This window comes from Clavelina lepadiformis, chromosome 1 (assembly GCF_947623445.1).
Source record: "Clavelina lepadiformis chromosome 1, kaClaLepa1.1, whole genome shotgun sequence".
NCBI lineage: Eukaryota > Metazoa > Chordata > Ascidiacea > Aplousobranchia > Clavelinidae > Clavelina > Clavelina lepadiformis.
In genome coordinates, this window is record NC_135240.1 from 2,363,108 (window position 1) to 2,374,925 (window position 11,818).

Below are 11,818 nucleotides of genomic sequence, written 5' to 3' on the forward strand. Positions count from 1 at the left end.
ATTGCTATTGCTATTCATAACATTGCTATTCTTTCCCGCACAATTTCCTTCTCCTAGAAACGAATAGCAAATTATTTAATTCACGTAACTAGTTACATAAGTGCGCACTCATTTACACAAGCTAGTGTACAATACCTGATGTCACAAAGTCAACCATCTCGATGTCAGTCATTAGGTTCATATTCAATGTCGTTAATTTGTTTTCTGATATCACCTGAACAAATTAATTTATACATTTTCTTTGGCCACTTTTTAGCGATTTGGGAAGCATTATACTGTACTCTAACTGTTTTTGAGCTCTAACTGATCAACGACTATGGCTAACTTGAAAATAGATAAAAAACTGTAAAACCTTCGGTCCAAGCCAAGTGTGTCCCTTAAGCTGTCTGGCAAACTGAACAGCTGTACATGTAAATATTCTTTCACTCTTCCAGCAAAAAGGGATGCGTTATATAGTCAGTTCCCATTTGACTATACCCTACACGAAATTAGAAAAAATTGACCTAATATTGGCAAATACAAAAGAAATGAGCGAAATAGAGCGTGATGTTAATTGACCGTGGGATAGAGAAGACGCTTTGATCGAAAACGTTATAAATTACACCATGGTGAGTTTGGAACTGAAGAAACAAAGATCGGCGGCCTAGAAGGTTAATGATGCATACTTGCTGTATTGTCAAGAAAACGTTCCTCAATGAGCTTGATTGAGGCGCAAGTACCAGGATGCGCGTTATTACCTAAGAGTCAAATACGATTTTCTTCGTTTAAAGTGCAACTGCTCCACGTAATGCGACCGTGGCCAATCAAGCCTTCCCCGGTCAATATAACTGCAAAATTCGCGTCTTCTTTGTGACTTCATTGTGGTCTGTCATGCTTCTTGCCGCACAGTTAGAAATACCGCTTTGATTATTTGATTAATGCAATTAATATTTGCAAACCCTGTTTAGCAAATGGGTACAATCAGTCAATATTAAGTTAATATTTTAGCTTATTTTTTAACTTTATTTAGCAAATGGGTACATTCAGTCGCCATTTGTAAACCCTGTTTAGCAAATGGGTACAATCAGTCACCATTTGTAAGTTATACTTCGCACGGGTACAAATGTGCACGACGTAACTATTACCAAATGTATCTCGCAACAAATACGGGTATCAAATTGCACGAAGTAAAAAATATACAAAAAATATACGAAAAATATACCTGTATGAATTTTTGTAGCCATTTGCCAGATTAACTTGCAAATCACTACTCCAAATTAGAAATTTGACGGGGTAACTCGCAAAAACATACCTAACTGACAATAAAGTACCGTATTGAATTGTCAAAGACCATATCTCGTATCTCGAAAAAATATACCTGTATGAAATTGCACGATGTATAAATTACCAAATGTGTCTTGCAAAAAATACGGGTATCAAATTGCACGAAGCAAAATTTTTGTAGCCAATTGCCAGATTAACTTGCAAATCACTACTCCAAATTACAAATTATACGAAAAATATACCTGTATGAATTTTTGTAGCCATTTGCCAGATTAACTTGCAAATCACTGCTCCAAATTAGAAATTTGACGGGGTAACTCGCAAACACATACCTAACTGACAATAAAGTACCGTATTGAATTGTCAAAGACCATATCTCGTATCTCGAAAAAATATACCTGTATGAAATTGCACGATGTATAAATTACCAAATGTGTCTTGCAAAAAATACGGGTATCAAATTGCACGAAGCAAAATTTTTGTAGCCAATTGCCAGATTAACTTGCAAATCACTACTCCAAATTACAAATTAGAAATAGTATTTCTTACAAACAAAATAAAATACTACTAACTGTTTGACTTGTAAACGCAATAGCTTGGTATAAAACTTAAACATACCACGATAATAACTCAACTGATAAATAGCAATTTAACTCACATTTAAAATAGGTGGACCATGGATCGTACACAACATGTCCAACAGTTCCACTTGGTGGATGGGTTGTATTTATCATGGCGAGATCGACATTTAGACGCTATATATCGCCGGTCCTGTACTCCGACCAGTACAGGTAACGTATTAATGGTCCAGGTTGATCGTCGTTGTCTAAATCTTCTTCGAAAAAAGTGACGGCAAAAGGATTGCTGACGTAACCATGGAAGCAGGACGTAGTACTGGGCAATAGCACCTGTAGAATTCGGCGAAAACAGATGACTATTTAAATCTAGCAATATCTTACAGACCGTTGTAAATAATCGTATTCTATAATTGCAACACTTTAAGAGACAAGAATTAAGCTAAGCTGCAAGGCAACAAGTAAATTAAGACAAAAGCCTAAAAAGGAAACTGGTATACTTTGTGTCTATCCATCCACCATTCGCTGGGATTTATATAACAAATCTTGCAAATGAACAGACGTAAATATTACCAAATGTATCTCGCAACAAATACGGGTATCAAATTGCACGAAGTAAAAAATATACAAAAAATATACGAAAAATATACCTGTATGAATTTTTGTAACCATTTGCCAGATTAACTTGCAAATCGCTACTCCAAATTAGAAATTTGACGGGGTAACTCGCAAACACATACCTAACTGACAATAAAGTACCGTATTGAATTGTCAAAGACCATATCAAAATCACGTTTATATTCGCACAAACAAAAGTTTAAGCGGAAAAACTGTTCGATTTTCTGCAGGTGTTTACGGACAAAATAAAGAACGTACGCCGCTGAAAGTTGACCTCCACATCAGCGAGCTCCTTCTCCTTCCGTGTCCCGACTTTCGTGGCGATCTGTATTTGCGATCGTGAGTGAGAGACCTATTTGTAACAATGCTTCGTTAAAACTCAAAATGATCTAACCCCAGAAACGCAATTCCAAACAGGTGTAACTCGTCCGTTTTTAGGGAAAAACCACTCAAAATCGAGCATGTTTAAGATGGTAACAATGTGCGTCGGCAACGCAAGTTTGGTTGAATTTCTTCAAGTAGAATTTGTGTTAGAGCACTTTGGGTATGAAAAATGCTTTGTCTTGAGAATCGTCTGTGATCTCTACGTGGGTCGACCCGATGTGGATTTGGACAAGTCGTCAAAATTTGAAATTGATTTTTACGCCTTGAAATTAACTACACTTATTCTTACAATAATGTTTGCTCACCGGCCGGAAGGACGTTCCCCTACACCCTAGAATAAGGGAGATATAGACCCCCAAACTTTCAGGGTTAGATCAATACGACCGGTCGCATCTGGAAAAATGGTTCCATGTAATTGAAGGGCTAGGGTTAGGGGTAAAGCGCCCTTAAAATTGAGGGCTAGTGTCGTAGGAAAGTTTATCTGGATTAATTCTTCATCCTGGAACGGTAGGAGATGGGCATTGGGAAACCAATACGATCGAAATCACACAGTCCGCAAGTCTTGGGGTTAGGACATTAGGGTTGGTCAGACCACGAAAAATGCTTCGTTACGTGAGTGCACTTTGTAGAATATCTCCTTATCCTTTACGCAGACGTGGCTCAGAGTTTGGCGAGGATATGTTTTCGATAAGACTGTGTGGTGATTTCGATTTCAACCTCCTATTGCACGCCGTTACCAAAAAACGAAACCTGTGCTTTTAAATGACTTTAACCGCTGTCGTCCGACTTTGAAACCCAAAAAAACTGTGCAGACCGAGCGACAAGAATGTACGGCTTATAATAAGGAAGTTACGAAGGTTCAAAATATCCACGGCCTTTGAGCGGTCTCGAAAAAAGTTAAAGTGTTGGGGTAAAGACTTTTCGGGTTTGTCAGACCACGAAAAATGTTTCGTTACGTTCACTTGGTAAATATCTCCTCTGTTACTCGATAAAAAGCGGTCAAAGTTTGGGAACACGGAACACTTAATATCCAGGTTACGTGTACCCAAATACAACTTTCAAACGTAGCAAGCTTTTGAGTTTACAACCGAAAAACAAATATCAAAATTAAAGATTAATTAAACGTCTGCAGCACATTTCTGACCCGTGACGATGTTTGTCGTCGGTAGAGCTGTTTCTTGAACGCACAACCTCGTCGCTTTGAACCTTGTATGAATATGTTATGTGTAGGGAACATACATACAAGAAAATACAGCTACAGTCTTTACAATATCTTGGAAATGCTGCACAGAATTTCTTAGAGGCACGATAGTAGTAGGCATATACTGTAAAAGTTGTCGTAGTTAAAGCTTGGTGAATGCTATTTTCATGTTAATTCGAACCTAATGCAACAGTTTTATGAGTTGTTTTAGAGTTAGAAATACCGCTTTGATTATTTGATTAATGCAATTAATATTTGCAAACCCTGTTTAGCAAATGGGTACAATCAGTCAATATTAAGTTAATATTTTAGCTTATTTTTTAACTTTATTTAGCAAATGGGTACATTCAGTCGCCATTTGTAAACCCTGTTTAGCAAATGGGTACAATCAGTCACCATTTGTAAGTTATACTTCGCACGGGTACAAATGTGCACGACGTAACTATTACCAAATGTATCTCGCAACAAATACGGGTATCAAATTGCACGAAGTAAAAAATATACAAAAAATATACGAAAAATATACCTGTATGAATTTTTGTAGCCATTTGCCAGATTAACTTGCAAATCACTACTCCAAATTAGAAATTTGACGGGGTAACTCGCAAACACATACCTAACTGACAATAAAGTACCGTATTGAATTGTCAAAGACCATATCTCGTATCTCGAAAAAATATACCTGTATGAAATTGCACGATGTATAAATTACCAAATGTGTCTTGCAAAAAATACGGGTATCAAATTGCACGAAGCAAAATTTTTGTAGCCAATTGCCAGATTAACTTGCAAATCACTACTCCAAATTACAAATTATACGAAAAATATACCTGTATGAATTTTTGTAGCCATTTGCCAGATTAACTTGCAAATCACTGCTCCAAATTAGAAATTTGACGGGGTAACTCGCAAACACATACCTAACTGACAATAAAGTACCGTATTGAATTGTCAAAGACCATATCTCGTATCTCGAAAAAATATACCTGTATGAAATTGCACGATGTATAAATTACCAAATGTGTCTTGCAAAAAATACGGGTATCAAATTGCACGAAGCAAAATTTTTGTAGCCAATTGCCAGATTAACTTGCAAATCACTACTCCAAATTACAAATTAGAAATAGTATTTCTTACAAACAAAATAAAATACTACTAACTGTTTGACTTGTAAACGCAATAGCTTGGTATAAAACTTAAACATACCACGATAATAACTCAACTGATAAATAGCAATTTAACTCACATTTAAAATAGGTGGACCATGGATCGTACACAACATGTCCAACAGTTCCACTTGGTGGATGGGTTGTATTTATCATGGCGAGATCGACATTTAGACGCTATATATCGCCGGTCCTGTACTCCGACCAGTACAGGTAACGTATTAATGGTCCAGGTTGATCGTCGTTGTCTAAATCTTCTTCGAAAAAAGTGACGGCAAAAGGATTGCTGACGTAACCATGGAAGCAGGACGTAGTACTGGGCAATAGCACCTGTAGAATTCGGCGAAAACAGATGACTATTTAAATCTAGCAATATCTTACAGACCGTTGTAAATAATCGTATTCTATAATTGCAACACTTTAAGAGACAAGAATTAAGCTAAGCTGCAAGGCAACAAGTAAATTAAGACAAAAGCCTAAAAAGGAAACTGGTATACTTTGTGTCTATCCATCCACCATTCGCTGGGATTTATATAACAAATCTTGCAAATGAACAGACGTAAATATTACCAAATGTATCTCGCAACAAATACGGGTATCAAATTGCACGAAGTAAAAAATATACAAAAAATATACGAAAAATATACCTGTATGAATTTTTGTAACCATTTGCCAGATTAACTTGCAAATCGCTACTCCAAATTAGAAATTTGACGGGGTAACTCGCAAACACATACCTAACTGACAATAAAGTACCGTATTGAATTGTCAAAGACCATATCAAAATCACGTTTATATTCGCACAAACAAAAGTTTAAGCGGAAAAACTGTTCGATTTTCTGCAGGTGTTTACGGACAAAATAAAGAACGTACGCCGCTGAAAGTTGACCTCCACATCAGCGAGCTCCTTCTCCTTCCGTGTCCCGACTTTCGTGGCGATCTGTATTTGCGATCGTGAGTGAGAGACCTATTTGTAACAATGCTTCGTTAAAACTCAAAATGATCTAACCCCAGAAACGCAATTCCAAACAGGTGTAACTCGTCCGTTTTTAGGGAAAAACCACTCAAAATCGAGCATGTTTAAGATGGTAACAATGTGCGTCGGCAACGCAAGTTTGGTTGAATTTCTTCAAGTAGAATTTGTGTTAGAGCACTTTGGGTATGAAAAATGCTTTGTCTTGAGAATCGTCTGTGATCTCTACGTGGGTCGACCCGATGTGGATTTGGACAAGTCGTCAAAATTTGAAATTGATTTTTACGCCTTGAAATTAACTACACTTATTCTTACAATAATGTTTGCTCACCGGCCGGAAGGACGTTCCCCTACACCCTAGAATAAGGGAGATATAGACCCCCAAACTTTCAGGGTTAGATCAATACGACCGGTCGCATCTGGAAAAATGGTTCCATGTAATTGAAGGGCTAGGGTTAGGGGTAAAGCGCCCTTAAAATTGAGGGCTAGTGTCGTAGGAAAGTTTATCTGGATTAATTCTTCATCCTGGAACGGTAGGAGATGGGCATTGGGAAACCAATACGATCGAAATCACACAGTCCGCAAGTCTTGGGGTTAGGACATTAGGGTTGGTCAGACCACGAAAAATGCTTCGTTACGTGAGTGCACTTTGTAGAATATCTCCTTATCCTTTACGCAGACGTGGCTCAGAGTTTGGCGAGGATATGTTTTCGATAAGACTGTGTGGTGATTTCGATTTCAACCTCCTATTGCACGCCGTTACCAAAAAACGAAACCTGTGCTTTTAAATGACTTTAACCGCTGTCGTCCGACTTTGAAACCCAAAAAAACTGTGCAGACCGAGCGACAAGAATGTACGGCTTATAATAAGGAAGTTACGAAGGTTCAAAATATCCACGGCCTTTGAGCGGTCTCGAAAAAAGTTAAAGTGTTGGGGTAAAGACTTTTCGGGTTTGTCAGACCACGAAAAATGTTTCGTTACGTTCACTTGGTAAATATCTCCTCTGTTACTCGATAAAAAGCGGTCAAAGTTTGGGAACACGGAACACTTAATATCCAGGTTACGTGTACCCAAATACAACTTTCAAACGTAGCAAGCTTTTGAGTTTACAACCGAAAAACAAATATCAAAATTAAAGATTAATTAAACGTCTGCAGCACATTTCTGACCCGTGACGATGTTTGTCGTCGGTAGAGCTGTTTCTTGAACGCACAACCTCGTCGCTTTGAACCTTGTATGAATATGTTATGTGTAGGGAACATACATACAAGAAAATACAGCTACAGTCTTTACAATATCTTGGAAATGCTGCACAGAATTTCTTATAGGCACGATAGTAGTAGGCATATACTGTAAAAGTTTTCGTAGTTAAAGCTTGGTGAATGCTATTTTCATGTTAATTCGAACCTAATGCAACAGTTTTATGAGTTGTTTTAGAGTTAGAGTTAGTTAGTTAGTTCCTTGTGTAAGAAGCATTGCGAAGTCATTTCATGACAAATATATATAAAAATGCTTCAAAGCGCATTATTAGATTTGATTACAAAGTCCTGGACACCAGTTGCATTTTTAAATTGCCGTTTTCAAAATTCAAATTGGAAAGGTTATAACTGTTCGTCCATGGTAACTTTTTATCGAGATCATTATATTCCTTATCGTCGTGTTTCACTCATTTTTCTGTTATGCCTTTCACTAGTTTTACGGTTTTGATGCTAAAAGTATAATTTTCTTTATTTTTAATCGAAATTTCTTGATTATTTTTATTTCGTTCCTTACGCATCATCACAATTTTTACCCTTTGAAATGAATATTAGATTATTTAGCACATATAACCGGAAACATATGTAAGTACTCGGTTAAACACTCTAGCACCCACTTACTGTTTTCACAAAGACGGCAAATAGGCTACCAGGTCTTTTGAGCACCTGAGCACATTAACTGACAAATTTACTTATTAAATTTATTTATTTAGCGACCTATGAAATAGCGTTATGAAAGTAACCTACGTTATTATGCGTTTCTTGATCAGCAGATGCGGTTATTTGTAAAATAGATAAAAACTAATCAACGTGTTAACCTCTAACTACCACTGAAAATATCTAACACAGAACTCTAGCTACCACAGAACTTAAAGGTTTTCTGTCTTCAAACAGTGAAAACTGAAAACTTTGGCTGCAATGTTTTATAAAAGCAACTCCAGTGACTAAAGAAATTAGTAAACATTGAACAATGATTCAAAACCACAGCGGGTGACACAAAAAGCAACGATTCAGAAAGTTATCAATTTTACTATTGAATTTTAGTTCAATTTTAACGGTAGCGATTTGAGGACTGACCGAACTGAAACAACGAAGAACTGCAGCAAAGTCGGTAAATGTTTCGGCTGTGCTATTTGCTATCTGAAGTTATATTATATTTTAAAAACTTGTTCTCTTCATAAACAACCTTTGATTGATCACATTCAGTATGGGAAAAAAGTTACGCCTAATAGGTCTCGGCCAATTTGGAATTTATAATTCTCTCTGGGGAATAAAGATTTTACCGCTGTGACTTAAATGTTTCTTTGCTTAGTTTTACTTAATAGTCTTGGTGCACAACTGCGCTATTCAATCAAAATAACATCAAACTATGCGGATATTTTTATTTATTTCATACACTTAATGGGAATACACAATATATACAATTTATCGAATATACATCAAAATCACTGTATGCAGCTGTCTTCTCGTATAATCCGCAATCTATTGCATCACAATAGGCCTTCCCTGCGGGTGATAAATCTCAATAAGCTTTTGTATTGTCCCATCACAATAGGCAATTAAGCAAAAGTTCAAGCCTATTTCAAACAGCAATGATCAACAGCAAAAACTTTTTAAAAACTCTTACTTTATGTTGCAAATTTCGAAGTTCTCACGGACCCCCTGAAAACGTTTCGCGGACCCTTGGGGGTCCGCGGACCCCCGGTTGAGAACCACTTAGACGCATTTCATAGGTTTCGACTGTAATAATGATAGAAATTTACTTCATTTTGTGTAATATAGTGAGAATCTAACTCTTTTTAAGGTTTGAGATTACAACACCTAGTTATGAACCCTGGTAATAAGTGCGAGGAGAATTAGATTAATACTTCATACTTCGCTACGAAAGGGCCAAAGTAAATTTTTCAGTTAATGTGAAATCAGGTGAAATCAGTACAAAACATTAATTAAAATTAGTATGAAATGAAAGACCTGCTATTTGCCGTCTTTGTGCAAACAGTTAGTGGATACTAGAGTGTACGAGGATACCACCAACGTACAAATGGTTTCCTCGGGATCCGTAATGAACAATGACTGAAGAGTAAGTAAAATTTTCCCGATGTTTAGGGTGCAACCATCGCCAGATTACGGCGTCCGCTTGAAGCGTTTCGTAATACTTATATACAGTCAACGATAAACTTACAATGAAATTATTGTTACAGACTTCAAAACTGCTTAAGGATAAAAGCCGACGCAAGAGGATTAAAAACAGTCTGAATGAACTGATAAGTATTCTCCTCAACATTTTAGGAATACAGGTAAGTAATTTTTTTCTCCTCGTATTTAAACAAAATCGTTACAGTGTTTCATACTGTGGCAGTGCCAAGTGTAAAAGACAAACGTAGGCCTTCTGCAAATGAAAAAAATGGTCATTACAAATTAAGAAACATAATTCAAAGTCTGCAAAACAGTTAATCTCATTTTTTTTTTATTTATATAGTTGTTTCTTCAGCAAAGACAAAGGCATTCAAAATTGGAAAAGGCTGATATTCTAGAAATGACTGTTCGCTATTTGAAAGAATTTCAGGGACAGACATTGAACGCAGCGAAGGCGATTGATCCAAGAGTCACGAGTAAATACAGAAGCGGATTTGTGGAATGTAAAAACGAGGTTTCTCACACTCTTGAGAACACAAACGCAGGAATTCAGCCCGACGTTAAAACGAGGTGAGTTTATCAAGACAAATGTTTTCACAAGACCTTGTAAATTATTTTTATGTTGGGTCTTTACCGGCTGTGGCACATTTTTAAACATTCTCTAATATTTGATTCCAGGCTTATGAACCACCTCGGAAGCAATGTACCGCCGCCACTCATTCCCTCCTCGTCTTCCTTACTCATTCCATTCCCAACTCATTTCTCCTTGTCTCCTTCCGCGACTCCACAAAGGTCCGGATGCGGGAGTGTAAATAAGCACAACGTCCAAGGAAACTTTACCCTCATCTCGCTATCATAGTTACTTATTTGAGTTAATGAACTAGCTTTCATAAACACTGCAATTATCGTTTGAATATTTGTAAACTTGCTACGAATAACTTCGTGTGAAAACTCCTTTTTGTACGTTACCAAGTCGCTTCCAAGAAACTGTTTCCAGCTTTAACCGAATGTAAATTGCATTGCAAACGCACTGTTTTTCTCGTTCACACGCTTTGAAATGTTCATGCCTTTTTTGTCATATATTTCCGGCACATCGCACAATGTTTTATAAGCTCGAACTTCTGTGCAAGATGGGGCAGACGTAAAGTTATAGACAGATGTAATACCGTACTACGGTAGTCGTGGTGATTGCAAATCAATAGACATCTTAATAGCAGTGGTTTTGCTATACTTCTGGTTATGCGTAATATTGAGAAAGTGTACAGCACCTACAATAAAAGCCTTTTCTGGTAAACTGTATTTGTTATAAAATAATAAGAAAGTTGGGCTGTCAATAAGGTTAGAGAATTCTAACCGCACGCAACAATAGAGTCAGATATTAATGTAGTAGGTTAGCTAAAGTCAATAACGTAAGATAAGATCGATAAACTCTGCATCTGCATCTGTCGGCATCAACCCCTGCATTCCAACAACCTCGACAAACTAGCAACCTCTACAAACGCATGATCAATTTGCAGGTTGGTGCCAAACACAATTAGCAAACATAAATTGAAGACATATAACTAAACTCGGCCCGGTTTCACACTTTCTCCTGCAAAAGAGCAGAGGGAACCTCCTAATGCAAGCGGCACAACAGCAGCTTTAAAAGATATCTCATTTCAGAGGGGCCAGAAACTCACGCCCAACATCAACCACTCGACAGGCCAACGTGAAAGCAACCCTGGCATTTAGCCAACGTCCTCTCATCCTATATCGCGATCAAAACGGCCACAGTCTATACGGCCACCTCATTTCAGACAACATTGTTTTACCGGGAGTACATCTGCTAGAATCGTATCGACCAGTAGGAAGTTTTGTCTTCCGAGTTCTTGGACACACTGTCCTTTATCACAAATAGACCTTATCGCAGGTGTTGATAGGTATAAACTAATTAATAAGATTTCTATGTTGGCCATGCTACAGCCATGTGCTTTCTTGGTTGTGCATTGTGATTCGTATGTGGAGTAATAACGTTCATGTTCAAGACTGTCTAAATACAAGAGATTCTGCCGAACGTCTTATCGACTTTGTTCAACACATAATATCACAAGAGTAGCGATATTAACATGGTGGCAGCGAATCCTGTGTTGTAACAAGTTGATCGTACGAAGTATACTATCATAGACCTACAATACTGTACCGTACTAGCCTATTTCCTGATAGTATCCATGCGCAATGGAAGGATTACGGTTACCAGAACCTTTAG

General features: G+C 37.3%; 1 protein-coding gene across 1 annotated transcript; it reads left to right on the top strand.

Moving 5' to 3' along the window:
- Nucleotides 1–9,399: 9,399 nt before the first annotated feature.
- On the top strand, nt 9,400–10,432 carry LOC143459147 (transcription factor HES-1-B-like). The gene is made up of 4 exons (XM_076956188.1): nt 9,400–9,435; nt 9,639–9,734; nt 9,917–10,143; nt 10,252–10,432. The coding sequence occupies exons 1-4, from the start codon at nt 9,400–9,402 to the stop codon at nt 10,430–10,432; spliced, it is 540 nt and encodes a 179-aa protein (XP_076812303.1).
- The last annotated feature ends 1,386 nt before the right edge of the window (nt 10,433–11,818 follow it).

Bases quoted from the DNA above. Each gene is read 5' to 3' on its own strand.
- LOC143459147 (XM_076956188.1), top strand. From the start codon at position 9,400: ATGAAAGACCTGCTATTTGCCGTCTTTGTGCAAACA. The intron at 9,436-9,638 runs GTTAGTGGATAC...TTATTGTTACAG, and splicing joins TTGCCGTCTTTGTGCAAACA to ACTTCAAAACTGCTTAAGGA. The intron at 9,735-9,916 runs GTAAGTAATTTT...TTATTTATATAG, and splicing joins TCAACATTTTAGGAATACAG to TTGTTTCTTCAGCAAAGACA.